The 18,788-nt window shown below is 40.2% G+C and overlaps 2 protein-coding genes across 4 annotated transcripts; one reads left to right on the forward strand and one right to left on the reverse strand.

The window, feature by feature from the left end:
* Positions 1-1,573: 1,573 nt before the first annotated feature.
* On the reverse strand, positions 1,574-8,434 carry dmap1 (DNA methyltransferase 1 associated protein 1). Its single transcript, XM_042515193.1, has 10 exons — positions 8,021-8,434; positions 7,693-7,784; positions 7,078-7,273; positions 6,739-6,897; positions 6,478-6,645; positions 6,105-6,290; positions 5,707-5,778; positions 4,944-5,016; positions 3,985-4,337; positions 1,574-2,759 (listed from the first exon to the last, which is right to left on the reverse strand). The coding sequence occupies exons 1-10, from the start codon at positions 8,114-8,116 to the stop codon at positions 2,700-2,702; spliced, it is 1,455 nt and encodes a 484-aa protein (XP_042371127.1). The 5' UTR covers positions 8,117-8,434; the 3' UTR covers positions 1,574-2,699.
* Positions 8,435-9,866: 1,432 nt separating this feature from the next.
* Positions 9,867-18,657, forward strand: hnrnpm (heterogeneous nuclear ribonucleoprotein M). Of its 3 annotated transcripts, XM_042516642.1 has the most exons (16): positions 9,867-10,108; positions 11,007-11,188; positions 12,811-12,863; positions 13,581-13,588; positions 13,765-13,858; positions 13,949-14,200; positions 14,509-14,662; positions 14,778-14,827; positions 14,915-14,975; positions 15,419-15,535; positions 15,619-15,678; positions 16,006-16,074; positions 16,175-16,276; positions 16,420-17,003; positions 17,097-17,148; positions 18,192-18,657. In XM_042516642.1, the coding sequence occupies exons 1-16, from the start codon at positions 10,035-10,037 to the stop codon at positions 18,353-18,355; spliced, it is 2,076 nt and encodes a 691-aa protein (XP_042372576.1). In that variant the 5' UTR covers positions 9,867-10,034; the 3' UTR covers positions 18,356-18,657. The 3 variants fall into 3 exon arrangements, with proteins under 3 accessions (XP_042372576.1, XP_042372582.1, XP_042372589.1); XM_042516648.1 differs by lacking the exon at positions 16,175-16,276; XM_042516655.1 differs by lacking the exons at positions 9,867-10,108; positions 12,811-12,863 and having other exon boundaries at positions 11,105-11,188.
* Positions 18,658-18,788: the final 131 nt, after the last annotated feature.

Genomic DNA, 18,788 nt, shown 5'->3' on the forward strand with positions numbered 1-18,788 from the left:
GCCTTGATAAAGAGATCCCATCTCAATGCCATCACAACCACATTATAAGACACTCCGCCGTGGTGTTCTGCCTCATGCTTTTCACATCAGTGTTGCAGAACGTACACTGTAGCCTGGATGGAGCTCATGGCAGATAGAGCAAGATGGGAGCTGCTGGGGGTCTTTATCATTCACACATGGCTGGTGATGCATCCCCTGCCCACCTATTTTCAATTTAGACTAGTATTTATTAATAACCTCCACTTTCTTGAAGCCTATCTTACCCGATACCTGCCATATAACTTAAGATGGGTTTAGATATTGAGAGACAGAGAGGGGAGAGAGAAGCCCCAGTTTTGATAAATGGATGAGCAGTGATGAAAAGAAGATATCAGAGGAGCATGAAAGGAGAGAGGGGAAGAGAGCAGAGCATTAATCCAACAGCAGGCTGCTGGAGAGGGGGAGAGAGAATGAGAGACAGAGAAAAAAGGGGGAGAGAGGGGAGGAGGAAGCAAAAGAAAGATAGCCTTTCGGCTGTGTTCTGTCAAGGGAGAAATTACACATTTACGGAGGTTTTTTCAAGCAACGACGGGTTCCATAGATCAAACCACTGGATTTATGAGCCAATTTTCAACATGAAATATAGACACAGAGAATCCATTTTACCCATGTTTACTTGCTTTCTCTCACTCTTTTCCTCTCTCTCTCAATCAAACGGCCTACAGTGCGCGGATGGGTTTACTCCTGTAACCTTAGAGAGCTTATTAGAGCTGTAGATGAAGGTGTTTTGATTGTGGTGAGGAGGCAGCATTTGGTGGATGTTGACGAGTGCTTTCCCCTATGACAGTTAAAAAGAAAGCTTCTGAAGTTGAACTAGGAATGTGCAGGATTAGGTGTCGGATGGATTAAGCATTGCTACCCTCACCGGTTGTCACCAGAAGTACTTGTCGGATAAAGTTATTCTTAACATGATTATTAATTTATGTTATTACGCTCGCCCACTGAAAATGCCGTTGTAATAATCAAGCATGTTTCGTTATTTTCACAAAAGAATTTTCTGAAAAATAGTTCTCAGGAAATGCTATTTGTGAACTTTTATTCAGTGAGTTGTCATTTTTGGTAGGAAAATGTGCAATGTTCATAATGCACTATGCAAAGTGTCTCACCTTTCAACAGCAATTAAAATACAACTGGGTTATTGAGAGCGGTAATTAAGGATTTTTCTAATATATATTATATTCCTTTTTTTTGCTTTCACTTGCTAAAACTTACGTTTAAATGTCGGGGAAATTAGTGTTTAGGAACATTCCAAATCAAGACTTTTACAAGGGTAGTTTAAGAAAAAGGTTTTGCTATTTCTTTGGCTTTTGAGTAAATTATTTCTTTTTCCAGATCAACCAAATCTCACTTGAATTTACTGTTAAGATGATTCATTGAAATCTCCATTTGTAATCCTACAGCCGTGACAAGTGACCACTGAATGGTTTTAGGTTATAGACTGAGATGTGATAAGAAACATAAAACAACTGCAGTTTGAAGTAATTTGGAGTTTGTATGCAGATTCCAGTACCTGAAGTACTTGAATTTTGCAAAATATACATCTTTATATTTATATAAATACACACAGTAAGGTACCTAGATCTAAGCACTCTCCTCTTCTGGGCAAACGTATTTAAAATTTGCATAGAAATTAATGTCTAAGTAGGCTAAACGGCATAATTGACATGCAATTAGCAATATTATGGGGAGGAAACCTAATGAAGTTTCAGTGGCTGTGCCAGCCAGAGAATGATCACTGCTTAATTATCATATTAATGAAGTCATTAGTTGTCACTTAACTTAGATGACAGGTAAGGTAAGAATGTCGTGATCCTACAATTTCCCCGGCAAATGTGTATATTCAACACTAATTACCTCCAAGTTAAGATCTCATCAGAGATAGAGCAACGGACGTCTGAAATTTGAAAGGGATTGACATGGCATAGACATGCATAACACGCAGGAAGAAAAAAAAAAACAATGAGGTTTATTGAATCATTGACTAAAGCGGCTTCAAGGTCACCTGAGGACAAACAACACAAATCAGCCCCACGAGCTCAACATAAAGCACGGGCAGCAGATGGAACCGTCGATGAGAGAGCGAGGCGCACTCCGGGTCGAGAGGGAGCTACGGGGGGGGGGTTACTAAAGGCTAACACAAAAACACATTTCCAGTAAACACTATGGCATGATTAGGCTACAAAAAAACCTCAGATGGGTCAAATGAGCATTGCGGCTCGAGGTCCTCCCACTCCCAGAGTCTCTTCTTTCATTCCAATTCATTCCAATTACCCAGTCATTCCCACCTTCCTCCCCATGTCCCGATTAGCTCAGACTGGCAATTTACAGTTGATCTTGCCTCATCTAAGTCTGAGCAATGGTGGAGGCAGCGAGACGAGCAGTAATGGAATGAAATGTCACTCAGTTGTTGCCTTTGTCACAAAGATGCTGGGCAGGCCAGACGGGGAGGGCTCGGAGACGTCTCGTTGGTCGGTGAAAAGTTGTTTGTGTATATGTGTGTAGTCAGTGGTGCTTCTACATAAATGGACAGAATTGTGGTGTCCTGCTCCCCTGTGTCCCCGATGTCCAACCATTAAACTTGTGGGCGTCTCCACTGTGACCAGAGTAACTTACACGGTACCTTGTCCTCCACCGTGTACCAGCTGGTGTTCTCGTCCTCATCAAGGCTTCTTCACCTTTTTCACTGAAGACGAGCTGGATGCCGACTCTCTCCGTTTGCGCTGCAATGTGACACACAAAAAAGTCAAATCGGGGTCAGTTTGAAATCGCCAGTTCTTGATGCCCTGCTGTACTTGAAATTGCTGACATCACGTAGGCCTGTCACAACAATTACATTATCTACTTGTTATATGATATATGAAAATGACTTCAGCTTTTTGCTGACCTTTATTTTGCTCATATTGTTTACATGCTTGTTTGTTTACTAAGAATGCCACCAATATTTCAGTCGACATAATGCCAGAAAAAACAGCAGGATTTTCCTGACCATTATAAGACTTGGGCACAGCAATTCTCCTTTTTTACTCTCCACTCTTGCTTACTTGTGCAAATCTAAAGAAATAAAGCATTTGATGAAAACACAGCATAGCATAACAGTAGCCTACAGCAGCACTTTTGGAGTGAAGGGGCAAAGCCCTCATCGTTTGCCAACCCCTGGCAATGAGCCAAAAAGTCCACTGTTTGTAATTTTTCCCTCCAACAACTTTATCTTCTACTCTGTAAATCCACCAGCAAACCACCCAGCCCTCCCACACAGGAACACAACCTCGCCATGAACTCCTGAGGCTGCTTGATAAGAAGCTGATCATTTCATTCAGGTGTGTTAAAGCAGGGAGAGATTTAAAGCATGCAGAACCAGTGGTACTGGAACAGAAGTTTGGGAGACGGTGCTCTAGTTCAAAGACAAGGACTGAATCCCTAACTGGGTTCCCACTTGACCGTGCCAAATGACGACTGGGTTACAGAAAGACAACATCTGCTATTAGCAACAGGCTGATGTTGGCCATCATCACGAAAATAAGCAATTTTATATTAATGTGTCATAAGCATTCAATAATTTTAAATGATAAAAATATCTCATAGATAAAGATAAAATCTATCTATAAATCTAAATTCTTCAAACACAAGTGCCTTAACTTCCTAACAATTTTATATTAGATTAATTAGACACATACAGATACTTCGATTCATTACTTTCAAATGTATGTTCAATGTCTTATTTTGGCCACTGTGCTGTTATACGTTCATTCTATGCATCGATACACAGCAAAAACTTGCTTTTTTATCTGTGAATCTCGTCTTAAGACTTGACTTGATCTCTACAAGACTTTAGATTTGACCAGGACTTGGGCCAAAATACTTAAAAACAGCTCTATCTGAAAGGTATCTTCACCCAGTTCTTGGCGGTGATTTGGAAGAGTTTGGGTCTATGCTGTGCAGACTTACTGAATTGGGGGTAAGTGGTGCTCCTACAACATCAATGATTTGCTCCTTGGCTTCCACCTTAATGTCGTCTGCACTGGGCCAGGATGGAGCTTCACCTCCGGGGGTGGATGCTGTATTGCTGTTGGAGGCATTGAGCTCTCCACCCTGTGTTGCGATGGCAGGTAAGGACCCTGTGATTCCACTTAACCCGCCTCCACTGCCGGCCTTCAGCAGGGCTTCATAACGATGACGCAACATCTGTTGTTCGTATTCACAATTGCTGTGAGCCTGTTTCAGCTCATAGAGCAGCACCAGGTCACTACGCAGCTCATTGAACATCTGAACAATCTCCTCTGTGGGCATGGGGTTAAGATCTGGATCCAAGAAAAGACACAAATGAAAGATGAATGAAAATAAAATGTAAGAGTTTTGATTAAAACCCAACAAAACGTGTTTACAGTTGTGAGGTTATTATGGTAAGTAGAAGAAGATGGTGAAACTGTGTAAGTATGATTTTTCGCACAAAGTACAATACTGGGCTTTTGATTCCCAACGCAACTTAGATAGTGTAGATAGCTGAAACCTCGCTAGTCAGTCATGTCCAGCAGATAGCTAGTATCCTTGGTATGGTTCATGCAAATAAGAAGCAAAATCTTTCAATGTCATCACACATCTGAGATGCAGCATGCAGGCATTGTGTCCAAGAGGTGTCCAAATTACTGTTGTTGAACCATATTGTCCTGTTTTCTATTTTTATACATTTAAAAAATAAGAATATCCTTAACGTGCTTGTTATTCAACATAAATTAAAAACTCATATAAAATATATATTTTTTTATTTTCTCATCTGTAATCATAACCAGGAAACCAAAAACCAAGACAACTAAATACCAAGTTAAGGATTCTTAGGGTTCTTTAGTCTGTTGCAAAATATAAAACTTTGAAATATTAGCAGATTGCTGATATTCATCTACACTTACCCACTCCTTGTTCTAGTAGGATCTGCTCAATGGCCTTGATCTTCTTCTGGCCTACCGAGCTTGGCAGTTTCATCTGAATCACACACACACACACACACACACACACACACACACACACACACACACACACACACACATGCACACAGACACACAGACACATACGCGCCAGGGGCATTAGGATAAACAGCTCCACCTCGGGGCTTTTAATTCGTATGAAATGCACTTCAGCGGGCCAGATCAAAATGTCTTTATCCACTGAACTCTGTCTGACTGATTAGCTAGAGGGGTACTCCACTCCTTTTGCTGTGCTAATGCATTTTCCATAGAGAGCGGCAGCTCCTCATCAGTCTTGAAGATGAATAAGAGTTCCCTTGCTAGGTCTTACAGATATTAGGAAGTCAGTAACAGGATTAATCATCACGGTGCTAATGAGAGATAGCCAGCTGAAGTCAGACACTCTGGTTTCTCACATACATCAACCGCAGGGTCAAGCTTCACTAAAATTGTTTTGATATTAATAGTGGTTCAAGCACAACTTTATTGATGAAGTAATGTCTGCAAAGTACGGAGAAGTAAAAGTTCTTAATATGAAGGTATCAGATGATTTCTGACTACTGTAATTTGAGGTTTGCTGTTTCTTTTAGATTGGTGTTTGAAGGTCCTCACTGCTAATCGAGAGCAAAGAGAAGTTTTAAGTTACAGATGCACTTCGGAATACTCTTTTTGTAGTTTCAATACCACAGAAGGATCCAGCTATACTCACCCTCTGACTGCGCAGTGTGACTCCCGCCGATTTAAAGTCAGGGAACTTGATGCCTGCTGTCTCTGGCACAGCCTAAAGAAAAGGAAGTCATTGATAAGAGACAAGATTTGGCACAAACTGAGATGCAACAGCTCCTTCCGTTTCATTAAGACACAACTGTTCCATCGAAATAACATAAAATGATGAATACAAAATATTAAGACTGAGGCAAACAGGCATTATTCCAGTGTACTACTGCTTTGAAAAAGCACTATCGTGAAGCTGACAGCTGTGCCATCTTTCATGTGTCATCGTTTTTTTTGCCTCTAATGATGCTTTAATTTGCTGGTAAACGTTTCTTAGATACAAACAACTGACTTCTGTTTGCTTTGCTGCGTTGGTATCAGTGCACATCATACCGGTTTTTCTGTTTCTCGTTTTTGTGGAAGCTTCTTTTTGGAAACTCTCTTTTCAGCTCGTCTTAACTCTGTGGTTGTGTCAGCAGCTTTAATGAGTTTCTGCAGATCCTGGGCCTTCTTCTCACGCTCCTTCTTTCTAGTCTCGATCTTCCTCAGCTCCTGAATAAGATATTCCTCTTCTGCCACCTGCAGGAAAAACAAGGGAAGTGCGATTTTAATAGTCAACAGGCCTGTTTTATTGTTTGACACCCCCCCTCCCCACACATACACACAAATACACAAAAGGCATAACTGCATTAATAACGCTAACATGCAAGTTATGAAAGCTTAACAACAGCACAAGAATCCAAATCCAACTGGAAAAATTACAAACCTGTTCAGGTGTGCGATTGAAGAGTTTGTCCAGTTGTTCTTTACGGCGCCTTTCATGGCCCGCATCAAAGATGTAGATCTTGGGCTCTGTCCCTGAAGCTGCACGGACCTTGGTCAGCTTACCACAAATACTATAATACCGTTCTTTAAGGTCCTCCACAGAACGTTTCTAAAAGCAGAAACATGTGGTTCAACTCATATCATGAAGATTTTTGCAATACACCCCCCTGTGAGTATTGTAGATGAGTGAAAGAGTAATTACTCTGTATTGTTGGTGGTCGTAACGGTCGTGGACAACAACAAAGCGCAGGTCAAAGCGCTTGCAGAGGTCAAACAGGTGGTCCGTCTCTGCTTTAGTCCAGCCATCGTCATGGAGATGTATCTGATACTCCTGCTCAGAGTACACGGGTACCTGCACTGTCTGTAAAGGCCGGCAGCAGAAAAGAAAGAACAGGAATCAGGATCAGTAAGTGAAAGAATAAATAATAGTATGAGTTTGAAAAGGAGAGGTCAACAGAGGACTGGTAGTTATGAAAATCTATTGTTTATGTTTGCACTGAATAAGTAGTTTGACTTAAGAGGAGACTGTAGTCGTCCCTACCTTGTTAAAGCGAGCAAAAGGGTAGTCCTTGCCCTCCTCTGCCACGCGTCTCCAGTGATGGAATATAGCCCCATCCCTGCGAGCCGGATTGGTGAAAGGCATCCACTTCCAGGGACGCACCTTTTTACAGCCAAGCTTGGCTTTAACTGTCCTGTAGCCCTGAGTGGTATCACTAGGCAGCAAAGGGGGTGCATCTCTGGGGATTGACAGGAAGGACAAACCTCGGTTAAAGCAAAACATCAAACCAGCTCAATTAAGATATTCAGCACATACAACAAGGGAACATAAAAAAGCACCTCTGCACTGTGTCAACAGTGTCAGCAAGCCCAAAAGCAGTGATATACAATAGAAAGTAAATTGTTAGCCTCGAAATTTAAAGGCATTTCACATTAGAAGCTGAAAAATAATGGCAATTATTTTCATTTTTTTTCTTTCTTCCTTTTCCTTTATCAAAGAGATGGGGTAAAAAAAAACTATCCACTTATCATTTTCATCCCAATTCCTTCCTCATGCCACCTACCAGCTTTAAGAATAAGTAAGTAAAGCAGATATAACACACAGGACTTTAATTGTTCCAATATATTTATCAGAAACAAATTCAGAAGGAGCCCATACTTTTTATCTGAATAAAGAAGAGCGTAGACCTCTCGGTGCATTCCTTCTGGTCTCTTGAAGGTCAGTGTTTCTGTGGTCTTCTTGCTTTTTTTCTGAGACAGGTGATGAAAAACATTGATTATTTATCTCAAGAAAAACGGTAACACTCTCAGGCGAATAACAGCGATACAATCTCAATTTCTTGCTGTGGAAAGGGCATGTTTTGTGTTTTTGAGTCCCACGGCGTGTCCAAGTCTTTAAATGTTGGTTCAAATGTTGGGAAATAACACGTATAACTTATGAATACAATAGTAAAAATGATAGCAGTTATCGGAATATTAGCTCTCACCTTGTCTGAGTTGATGAGATCTTTCTTGCTGATGGGACCATCATTATCTCCCCCAGCCAACTCCAGGATATCCCTAACATCAGCACCAGTAGCCATGACTTAATATGTTGTGAATTAACGCTTTTCACACACTGTCGGACGTAAATACTGTTCATTCATTCACGGACGCTCATTCAGGGAAGCGATACGTTAGCCAACGCTCCTAGCTAAAGGCTAACGCTAACACTGTCATTTTTAATATAACGTACCGCTGACTTTACACAGAGCCGTAAACTGCCGAGTAACGACTATGTAATAAGTTTTAGTAATGTTACCCCGAAAGTTTCAACAATACGCGAAAGCCTTACAGCCACTTATTACGAATATGCACAAGCTATTGTTACAGTTACGACAGGAGAATGGCTAGCAACTACATCGACAACTACTTCCGTTCCCGCTGATGTCGCTGTGGTCACTTCTATGATCGACTGTCGCCTCCGTCAGGTCTGGTGGTGCAACTGCAGCTTCCACCTCAGCTTTTATTCCCCAAAACAAATCGCTAGGTTTAAAATCATGGATCTATTATTAATGTACATTAAGAGGGACTGAAAAAAAATTAGGGTATATTTAATGTATTTGAAATAACTGAAATAACTTCAAATTAGTTATAAATAGTACTTTATTTAAAAACAAATGAATAGAACAATGCTTGATGATAACATTTGAATTCATAGACCATCACACTGAGTTGACAAGATAAGATAAGATAAGATAAGATAAGATAAGATAAGATAAGATAAGATAAGATAAGATAAGATAAGATAAGATAAGATAAGATAAGATAAGATAATCCTTTATTAGTCCCACAGTGGGGAAATTTGGAGTGTTACAGCAGCTATAAGGTACAGGATAAAAAGAACAATATAATAGTAAAAAAAATAAAAAAAAAAAAAAAAAAAAGAAGAAGAAATTAATAATAATAATAATAATTACAAATATTTTTAAAAAATACACACTATTAGTAATTGTTGGTAAGAAAGGCGGGTAGCATGGCAAAGGAAGTATAATAAAATCATGTTTAACGGGTGGGACACACAAGTTCATAAAACATTTTGTTTGTTTTTTTTACCAAAATTATATCCAAAATTATCAGAACAGACAACAAATGTCACCCTCAACACACAGTACATAGTACTGCAGATACATTAATATTGAAACTTTTTCACCAGAGGGCCATAGGCTCAATCCCTCTGGTGCCATCTTATTCAGCATCGAGGATTTAAAAGTATATGCACACTAATTACATGTGTTACGACTGATCAGAGATGGATTCATCATCCTCAAAGAAACCCCAAAACCAACCAGACGATGTCCCAATTGGCCAAGCAGTGGCTGAAATACTGTCAGTATATGTGGTTATGCACATTTATACAAACTAGGTAAATTATGAAAAACGGCCAACATATGCAAGTTAGCAGATGCATTTTGCTAATGTTAGGAACCTATACTATCCATTTATAACATAAAACTTTGGGGGTACACAACATTTCCGGGTTGACTTTGCCGGCAAATAGACTAATATATTACCCTGTTATATGTACAATTCAAAACAGCAAAAAGGAGACATATAATATTAGGAATCAGTGAATTGTGACATTTACAGAGTTTAAATAATGAAAACTTAAACTCATAACAAAATACATTTTTTTTTTTTATTTGAAGTTTTTTTTTTTTTTTATCTAAAGGCTCTGGTTAAGGTATATTTGTCTGTATTCCTGTCACTTTTATTTTGAAAATCCCCTTTGTGCCGCGATGACCTTTACTTTAAAAATACACACCGGATGTTCGTCCCTAGGTTTAAAACTCCCAGCTAACGTTGTTCCTGTTCACGCTGTCTCCGCCATTTTCAGTAGCTTGTGTCGCAGAGTTGGTCGGTGCAGGTATTTGTTCCATTAAGGCGAATTACTCGTTAAAGAAAAACGACGATTGCCTTTGATAACGAAGTTTAATTTAACAAACTGCTGAACTGCGCAAGATGTCCACCGAGCAGGCCGAAAATAATAACGCGACCGAGAAAGCGGGCCCGCAGGCCCCGCAGCAGCAGACCGGGTGAGTCCATTCATCACGGCTCCTTTGTTGGCGCCCGCTAGCTGGCTAGTTACATAGTTCGCAGTAATGATTCAGATCCACTGGAAGGTCGTACTTCGATCAGTCTTTAATGAAAACTATATCATTTCTGGTCTTTATTGCGCAATTTCATAAAGGTATGTTTTAAGTTTTTCGTAATAACGCGATGTGCTTTTCTTCTTATGTTCTGGTGGGAGGCGTGTGTTTGGGATCCGTCTATTTAATGGGAGAATCCACCCATTTACCTAACTCAAGTAGCTCAACTTTAGCAGTTTTTTGTAACTAGTATTAATGTCTAGTAGTTTAATTGTGCTCTTCTTTTTCGATCGCAATTTGCTGTCGAACATTAACATAATGTAGCGTTAATTTTATAATGGTACGTTAACACAGGCCTACTATATCCAAAGAGCGGCCTTGCCATGAGGCTTAAGTGTTTTCTTTTCAATAGTAAAGCATTGCAGACTATGATTACTGTTTATTACATTGGAACTTTGTCTACATAAAATATTTTAACCTGGTTTTAGTACTATCACTAATGCTAATTTCACTTCTTTCATTGCTAAAAAAAAATACCCAAAGCATTTCTGTTAACCCCACTATTAACTTCAGGTAGCCTAATTAAACCATTGAGCCCAGTTTGGCCATTTTGAAGGAACAAAGAATGATCAAAAGTCCTGATAGTGCTGCCTGTGTTTTGTTTTATTGTGAATTACCTGTTGATAACATGCACCATTTAATTTGTATTAAGTAATTTTACCTATAATTTAGGTGTCCCCAGTAGCTTCCTTTTTCGCTTTTGAAATCTCATGCTTAATTCTGTACCTTATGGGCTCATGCATTAAGAAACTTTGAAATTGCAATTAACTGATACTTTATACAGGGAAGTGAATGGGAAACCCAAGCATGAGCCCAATTCAAGCAGGAAGGAACGGCCCCAGAAGAGAGGAGGAGGCGGGCGTTACGAACCATATGGAAACGTGAACAAAAGATACCGCGTCTTTGTCAGCAACATCCCATATGATGTCAAATGGCAAGCTCTCAAAGACCTGATGAAAGAGAAAGGTAAGGTGTTTGCATAAGGTACTGACTCACTCAACTTTGGACATAAAAGATGCAGCATCCAGGGTCGTTTTGTTTGACCACTGCAACTTTCAAGGGCTTTTTGGAATTTGTGCAGAAACTTTATGTTGTACAATGTTGCTTGAAATCTCGCGGGAGTTATCTGGAACAAAGGTTTTGGACGAGGTCCCTCTCATTTGTCCGTCAACTAAGGAGTTGCTGCAGACGTGCACAAGTGCTGTGAACCTGGAAGTTATACTGAATATTTATTCTCATCGTGTTTACTAAAACATATTGTGGTTTTTGTGAAGTGTGGGTTGTACATGTGCAAAGCCGGTCTTCTACCATGAAAATCCAATGGCTTGGGATCACGAGTGGCATATTGAGATGCTTCTCTGCATGAAATCTATGAAAAAACACACATTACATTGCCATTTGACTTTGCCCGGTAACGAGGGGCAAGTTGCTTCTAGTTGCAACATCTCAATTAATGGTAAAACCTGAGCTACCATGATTTCTGAATCAAAATTTTGGTGACCTGTCAAACGAGACCTGCATTTGTGATGCAGCAACTTTCAGCAGGGATAAGCCTTAAGTTCTCTTAAATGTGCAATATGGCTTTACATGTGCTGTTACTCATGTGAAAGTACTTGTAGTTATGGGGTATTGGAAAGTGTTTGATGTATTTAGTAATGCGCCTAATTGGCATTTTCTTGACGTAAAATCATGTGTTAAGAAAGGTACAATCCTTTTTCAGAAGGAGTGCCTGGTATTCGTTTTATGAAAACTGACTGTGGAGTTAAATTGCATTTTCTCTTTTAGGTGTGTGACCTTGACAAGCAAATGTTTTCTCAGCAGATCTCCATGTTGTGCCAAACACGGCTATGCGTCGGGGATATTTTTGGGGTACAGGTCTACAAAATGAAGCAGCTTCTTATGCACTGTCCTTGTCTCTAGAGGTTTGGTCACTGATGTCCATACGTTGAACAGGCACGTGATCTGGAACGTAGGCGTGGCTGTGGTCGACGCTGAATCAAAATTCTGATATTGTGCGTTTAAGGAACAGGTCCTCTCAAGAACAGGTTTGCAGTTAGACACGTTTCTCTCCCACAAGAGCTTGCCTTCATTAAGATTATGGTTAGTTCCTAGCTGTAGCTTTCCTCTCAGGCTAAGTTGATGGGCGAATGTATTGATGCATTGGCCTGATGTTTAAAATGGCGACATCTGACAAAGAATGCACAGGTTTGCAATGAAATGGACTGAGGCATTGAATGGGTTTTGCTTACTAGACATTATGGGGTCAATTATCTTCAGGTAGGAGGTGGTGTTTACGGAATTAGACCAGGCCATTCACCAGTTGTTGTCCTCAGTCTATTGCTTTTGGTGCTTCGGGAGAATTCTAACAAGGACAGGCTAAGAAGTAGTTTTTTTTCTAAAGACCCAAGCTTGCTTTTTGTAGACCTGTACCATATTGTGCTGCTGCTGAGGTGCTGGGGGAAGGCGCAGGACTGGCAGTCTGAGCTCACTGTCACCGGCCGCCCTACTTTTGTGACTGCTCTAAACCCCCATTGTTCTCTCGGCTTCTCTCCCCTTGGTGTGTGTCGTCTCTGGAATCTGATTTGTAGTGGGTGAGGTAACGTACGTGGAACACTTAATGGACGCAGAAGGCAAATCGAGGGTAAGTGCAAATACATACAAATAAAACATGAATAATCCTAGACAAACCTGTGTTTGTCAGCTTTGGTGTCTTTATTTTCATTGTTGGGAATTGTTCAGTTCAGGAGCCTGGTGGAGTGTGTGAGATGGTGACATGCCAGAGGTGTGTTTTATTTGGTGTCTTCTGTGGCACTGACTGGAGGTCATCCTGAGGGTTGATGCTCTCATAAAAGGACTTCAGCTTTCTTTGTAGCCAGTCCTGTGGGATTGCAGTATCTGACAATGTCCCTTTGGTTGCTGGATTTGTTCCTCATGAACTAAAGGGCTCTACTCTGCCAGATGTTGTTAAAGGGCTGTTAGATGGTTGTAATATATACCTCATTCCGTAGAATTGCTTTACTGGAAACGGTACCTCCAATATCTTAGTTGTGGGGAATCCTACTTCACTGGATTTTTCTGCCCTTTGGATGTTGGGAACAATACTCTTTAATTTTCACCAGAGTTGTGTGCATTGTGCTAGTGACTGAGAATTTTATAAATTGTAATTATATTTGGAAGCACAGTGCCGTGGCTAAGGCTGTAGGCTTGTGTGATGTTGAACTTTTGATTGTGCATGAAATCCATTGTTTGCTTACCTTTCTGTCAATTACAACATCTTTTATAACCATTGCTTTTACTAATTTGAATTATTCTTCACTCTCCTTGGTATGGCCTCTTCTGATGTCTTCAATCAACAAAGGGTTGCGCGTAAGTCTCTACATTTATTTTTTTAAGTTTTAGTGTCAATGCTTCTTAGGTTGACAGAATGGAAATGTTGCAATTATGTTCAAATGAATCAAGTGGAAGCATATGCATCGGTGGTGTCTAAAGACAGATTATTTAGATTATGTTCTCTTACAGGATATACTTTCTATTTCTGTCAGTGTTGTTGAGTTTAGGACAGAAGAGCTTATGAGGAAAGCAGTGGAGAAGGTCAACAAGCACAACCTCAATGGACGACCCCTCAAAGTGAAAGAGGTAGGTCACTGTGAAAATGACCAGAAAAATAAAGACGTCAAAATGTCAGCTGCTAATTTTCCCGATTCATATTTTTATGATCTTTGGTAGGACCCTGATGGTGTGATTGCTCAGAGAGAAATCAACAAGGGTCAAGGTGGTGGCCCTCCAGGAGGCCACGGTGGAATGGGTGGAATGGGAGGAATGGGAGGAATGGACCGCATGAACATGGATCGAATGGGCCCTGGACCAAGCGGCCCCATCAATATTCCTCCTAGCCTAATGAACAACCCCAACATCCCCAACGAGATCATCCACGGTCTCCAGGCTGGCAGGATTGGCAGCACTGTCTTTGTGGCTAATGTGAGGCTTCCACGGTGTTCTCCTTGTTGTGCGATTGTTTTACTATCCAAAATGGCCCAAATGGGCGGAATTAAATTATATGAAAAGAGAAAGGCATCAACTACAGTAAAAAAAAAAAGTTTCCTTATTTGATAAAATAACTTGCTTGACTTATAGTTTCAGCATTACCCATTGGTGTAAAGCTGTATATATAATCAGTAATGTTTGCAGACGTGGTGGGAAACCTTAGTGAAGTCTAACTTGTCTTTTAGCTTTGCCTATAGATGCAGACCTAACATCCCCTAAATTGTTCCTTGTGCCTTGTACAGCTTGACTACAAAGTGGGCTGGAAGAAGCTGAAGGAGGTATTCAGCATGGCGGGCATGGTGGTGAGGGCGGACATCCTTGAGGACAAGGATGGGAAAAGTAGAGGCATGGGCACAGTAACATTTGACATGCCCATTGAAGCAGTCCAGGCTGTCTGTATCCTTTTCAAAAGTGTGAAGGAAATCCCCCTTGTGTATGCACAGAATGTTAATCCAGTAGAATCACATTGTTTCAAAGTGTCTTTGGTGTGCGTTCCTTAATTATTTTACAGCTATGTTCAACGGGCAGCTGTTGTTCAACAGGGTCATGCACGTCAAACTGGTATGTTGCCTGAACCTCACTGTACCTTGGAACACATTATGATTGTAGCCTCTAGTCTGAATGCATTTCTGGCTTTTTAATTTTCAGGATGAGAAATCCCTGCCTAAAGATTTCGGACCACCTGAGAGAGCTGCTGCTGCTCTTCCCCGTAAGTATACACGTAGCTTTCATCCAGGGTGTCTGCAGGTCCTAAAATCTCTTACATTCAATTTTATAAATGTATGGCCTTAAAATTTATTAGTCCTAAATTTTAATTTGTGAAGTTTAAATGCCACTATCTATTTAATTCATCCATCTTTGAATTTTGTTTATGCAACATGAGTCAGCTACTGTGTGCGAAATTCCACATTTGGATGTTACAAATCTGTAAATATACCACTGAACCTTATAGTCTTTTGACTTTTGCACCCCAGGGAGCAAATGTGACTAGAAGCCACATAAATCTTGCTTTAAATATTTTGAGTTTTGACACCAAAGAATAATAGTACTACTGTAGACATTGTATGTTTTTCTAATACATTATATTTCTACAAGCACAAAACTAAACTATATAGACAATGTTTTAACACTGTATCTGTTTTCTTTGCCCAGGTGGCCTGAGTGGTATTGGTTTGGGACTGGGACCTGGTGGCCAGCCCATTGATGCTACCCAGCTCAACAGAGGTGGCGGTGGCGGTGGTGGAGGGATGGGCAACATGGGCCCAGGAGGTAACCAGCTGCAGTGCTGTTGAACTCATGAATAAAAGACACCAGAGAAATTAGTGGCTCATCGTCATTCTTCTTACTTGCAGGAATGGATGGAATGGGCTTTGGCAACATGGGAGGTCGCATGGGAGGTGGCAGTGGAGGAGGTATGTACTTAAGACTTTTAAGAAGCTGGGCCCTTAATGTATTTACCTCAAATGCTGCATTAACTACTCAACCAAACTCTGCACTTCTTTGAACACTTACCAATGGTATAAAAGCCCCTAAAATTATGTTATAGGGAAACATTGTAAGGACGTTTTTAACTTTATTACGAACAGCTTATCAGTGAAAGTGTTGAGAAATTATATTTGTATAAATCATATATAACAAACTCAGAATCTTATCATAAAAGCATTGGATTTTCAAACTCAAATTATCCATCTATTTGTGGTTGTGCTCTCTGCCATTAAGACTTTTTTTCTCTGTTCTAGGCATGGACAACTTTGGAGGAATGAACAACATGGATCGTTTCGGTTCTTCGGGGATGGGCAGAATGAACGGTGAGGAGGCATTTTGAGGCGTGTTAAACACTCCAAAGCAAGCGTGGAATACTCACGTTTTGCTGGATGTTTCTAATGGTTTCATCTCTTGCATTGTCAGAGATGGATCGTGGGATTGGTGGTGCTTTTGACAGGGAGTTTGGGCGAAATGAAATGGGAATGTCTCGCAATAGTTTTGGAGACTCCTTTGAAAGAGGAATGGGTTAGTATTTTCAGGATTTTGTTTGAAATCCTTCCGATAAATATTCTGGTAGGCCCCATTAGATGTAATGTTCACTTCATCATAGATGTTGATTTAACCTTACTAATGTTTTTTTTTTTCTTTTTGTTTACTTGCATTTACAGGAAACTCCATGGGTATGGACCGCATGAGCTCTGGAATGGACCGCCTGGGAGCCAGCATGGACCGCATGGGAGGGATGGATCGGATGGGCATGGACAGGATGGACCGCGGGTCTGACCTGGACAGGCTGGGCTCTGGGTTTGACCGGATGGGCTCGGGGATGGACCGGCTGGGGCCCAGTATGGACAGGCTTGGACCTGGCCTGGACCGTATGAGCTCCAGCATGGACCGCCTCGGCCCAACTGGCTTTGACCGCTTAGGCCCGTCTGGTTTGGATCGCATGGGTTCTAGCCTTGACTTCGGCTCCCCAATGGGTATGGATCGCATGGGCAACACCGGGCTTGACAGAATGGGCAGCAGCTTTGACCGCATGGGCTCCACTGGAGGACTTGACCGCTTCTCCTCCGGTGGCCTCGACCGCATGAGCTCTGGCATGGATCGGATGGGGTCTGGAGGTGTTGGTGGTCAGTTTAACCGCTCTGCTGACATGGATCGTGGATTTGGTGGGAATTCCTTCGGAGGAGCCGGAGGGTCTGGAACTGGGGGAGGCAATATCAGGAAGGGATGCCAGATCTTTGTCAGAAATGTAAGTATCAACCTGCATGGAGGTTGGGCTTAATTGATGTTGAGTATCTTCTCACATAATTCTAATCAACTTGGAATCAAATTTGTTTTTCAGCTGCCATTTGACTTCAACTGGAAGATGCTGAAGGATACCTTCAATACATGTGGTAAGACTAGTCATAGTACATAAAAATAAAACTCAACAATTGTTGTTTGCAGTTTTAATGGCCTCACTAAAAAGAAAGCAATTGAAATAATTTTTCTTTGACAAACCCCATAGCTTTTTAAAAGCAGGCAACTACCTAACGATTAAAACGTCATTTTATGGTAATGATAAAACAGAAAAAAATAATAAATAAAACTACAAACCATGAACTGTTCTAATGCTTATAATATGTTAGTATGACAACATATATCAATTTGTTTGCATGGAATTATTACCCAGTACTGTTATTATTTCCAAAAATGTATTCTAAATATTTACTATTACATTACTTTGAAAACATCTTAGAAGTGGTGAAAAATCATACTATAATGTAAAAGCACTGAATATTGTGTTAACAACAGTGAATAATCATCCTTTACTATTTCATAAATATTGTAATTTTATTATCTTAGTTTCACTACATTTACCATAAAAAGACAGTTCAACTGTTTGGCTGAGCATGGCTTCATACTGTAAAAAAAAAAAAATCGCACTTCCAGTATTATTTCACCATATATAATGGATAACATTAAATGTATAATTTAACAACAATCAATGATTTAATTGTTTTTATTTTTAAGCAAATTAGTACATTTTAATTCAAATTCATTAGCTTTAGTTCCACTACATTTACCATAAAAGGCCAGACCAACCGTTTGATAGAGTATGTTTAAGAAAAAATGACCCTAATTAGATTTTTATTTTTTTTAAAATAATGTTACATAACTCTGTTTAAGACCTCTGAAACTATCAACACATTAAAACAATATACCTACCTTTTGAAAATCCCACCATACAGATACTTGTTACTAACTTTCTGAAGGAGGCGCACTGACAAGGCAGACTATTTAAAGACAGCGACTTAAAGTGGATTATTTTTTTTTAGCAATACACACCAAAATAGCAGAGAAAGCTCATTCAGGTTGAGTTAAACGGGTCAAACGGCTGTGAAGAACACTGAATGGTTTAAGGTGATTAATAACACTGGTATTCTTCCCTCTGTAGGCATGGTTCAGTATGCTGATATCAAGATGGAGAACGGCAAGTCCAAGGGCTGCGGTGTGGTTCGCTTCGACAGCCCTGAAACTGCTGAGCGCGTCTGCCAGACCATGAATGGCTACCGGCTGAACGGAAGAGAAATTGATGTTAGGCTTGATAGGAATGCTTAAGTTCTTTTTCTGTTACATCTGACATTTCATTTAGTTCCTAACGTCCAAACACTCTCCATCGTCTGACTTGCCCTTCATCATATTCATACTATATGAATAAGTCTGTGAGATATTTGTAACAGTGGAAATATTTAGTTAGAAAGTTGTCACAGTAATTGTGTTTTAGTTTTTGCTTCAATTTTACATTTTTTTAGAGACCAAAGTTTTAATTTTTTTTTTTCTGTCATGCTTCACCTGTCATTGCCTTTGTTCTATAAAGTGTTTTGATAAATAAACCTCAGATTTGACATGCTTTTGATGGATTTGTTTGTATGTATGGGTGTGTTATTGCATTGCTTGTCGATATAGTGGATTTGACAATGAAAAATTGAGATTCAACTTCAGTCTTGCTTGAGAAATGACATGTTACATTAGTCACGTGCTAACACTTTAT

The sequence above is a fragment of the Plectropomus leopardus genome, chromosome 3 (assembly GCF_008729295.1).
Source record: "Plectropomus leopardus isolate mb chromosome 3, YSFRI_Pleo_2.0, whole genome shotgun sequence".
Classification (NCBI taxonomy): Eukaryota; Metazoa; Chordata; class Actinopteri; order Perciformes; family Serranidae; genus Plectropomus; species Plectropomus leopardus.